General features: G+C 40.1%; 1 protein-coding gene across 1 annotated transcript; it reads right to left on the bottom strand.

The window, feature by feature from the left end:
• Window positions 1-828: 828 nt before the first annotated feature.
• LOC110866666 lies at window positions 829-1,485 on the bottom strand. Its single transcript, XM_022115809.1, has one exon. The coding sequence runs from the start codon at window positions 1,483-1,485 to the stop codon at window positions 829-831; it is 657 nt and encodes a 218-aa protein (XP_021971501.1).
• Window positions 1,486-1,777: the final 292 nt, after the last annotated feature.

Raw genomic sequence — 1,777 nt, 5'->3', positions numbered from 1 at the left:
TCATAGCAAACTCTTTTAAAATCTTCGTAGCATAACTTGCTTGATTAATGGAGATACCTTCACGACCTTGATTTACTTGAATACCCAAGTAATGTGTCAGATTTCCAAGATCACTCATCTCGAACTTAGATTTCATCTGCTTCTTGAAATCAAAAATTTCAGCCGTATTTGAACCAGTGACTAAGAGATCGTCGACATACACAGCAACGATTAAGATCAAATCTTTAGACGTCTTTATATACACAGCCTGTTCATGCTTGCATCTTTTAAAACCAAATGCCTTTAAAACTCCATCTAACTTCGTGTTCCATGCCCTCGGGGCTTGCTTCAATCCGTACAAAGCCTTTGACAACTTGTAGACTTTGTTTTCTTCATCTTTTCGCACGAACCCTTCCGGCTGCTTTACGTACACTACCTCATTCAATTCTCTATGCAAAAATGCAGATTTTACATCAAGATGATGTAAAATCCATCCTTCACTTGCTGCTAATGCTATGAGAAGTCTCACTATTTCAAGTCTAGCAACGGGTGCGAAGACTTCTTCGTAGTCGATCCCGTGTTCTTGTACAAACCCTCTTGCCACGAGCCTAGCCTTATACTTACTGATCGTTCCATATGGATTTTTCTTTACCTTAAATACCCACTTGAGATCAATTGTTTTTGCACCGTGAGGAAGCACGGTTAGACTCCATGTATTTTTTCGATTAATAGAGTCTATTTCTTCCTTCATTGCTCGTATCCATTCTTGGCATGTCTTTGCTTCTTCGTATGATCGAGGTTCTTCATCAGTTGCAAGAAATAATTCTTCTTCCATTACTTCGGTTCTCATTACATAATCATTGAACCGAACAGGAGTAACTGGCACTCGACTGGATCTTCTTGGAGCTGGTTGTTCACTACTGTCACTTGAATAAGTGCTGCAAATTTCAGATTGGACGCTTTGCTGGGGTGTTTGGTCACCAACAACCTCATCTTGGCTGTTGTCATCTTCTGTTGTAGCCGTTCAGCAGCATCATTAGACCCGGATTCAACAACATTTTCGAACCCAGATTCAGCCTCAAGTTGCACTTGTTCAACACCTGTATCAACATATTCAGTTAGAATAAAAGTACCCGCTCCGTATTGAGCTGATTTTGTTGTTTTAGACCAGTTCCACCTTCTTTTTTCATCGAACTCCACATCCCGGTTTACCACTATTTTTCGGTTCTTCGGGTCATATAACCGAAAGGCTTTGGAACCAGGTTCATTTCCCAAATACACAAGTGGCTTAGAACGATCTGCAAGTTTTTCTAAGTGATTAACCATGACCTTTGCATAAGCTATACATCCGAAAATCTTCAAATACTTCAAGTTTGGTTTTCTTCCGTTAAACATCTCATAAGGTGTTTGATCTTGAAGAGCTCTGGTATGCGAACGATTTAAAATATAAGAAGCATGTCTCACTGCCTCTCCCCACATGAAATTTGGTATACCTTTGGCCTTCATAATACTCCTAGTCATACCAAGAAGTGTACGGTTACGACGTTCCACCACACCATTCTGTTGAGGTGTGTATGGAGCGGTCAGATGTCTCGTGATGCCCTCATATTCACAAAATCTTGAAAATTGGTGAGATGTAAACTCTCATCCCCTGTCGGTTCGACGAGTCTTCATGGTAGTCCCTTTATGTTTTTCAATCCAAATTTTGAACTTCTTAAAGGTCATAAACGCATCATCTTTACTCCTTAACATATATGTCCACATGTACCGGGAATAGTCATCGATGATGACAAAAACA

The sequence above is a fragment of the Helianthus annuus genome, chromosome 17 (assembly GCF_002127325.2).
Source record: "Helianthus annuus cultivar XRQ/B chromosome 17, HanXRQr2.0-SUNRISE, whole genome shotgun sequence".
Classification (NCBI taxonomy): domain Eukaryota; kingdom Viridiplantae; phylum Streptophyta; class Magnoliopsida; order Asterales; family Asteraceae; genus Helianthus; species Helianthus annuus.
This window is presented reverse-complemented; position numbering and strand designations above follow the sequence as displayed.

Excerpts from the sequence above, each read along its gene's own strand:
- LOC110866666 (XM_022115809.1), bottom strand. The coding sequence starts at position 1,485 with ATGAAGGCCAAAGGTATACCAAATTTCATGTGGGGAGAGGCAGTGAGA.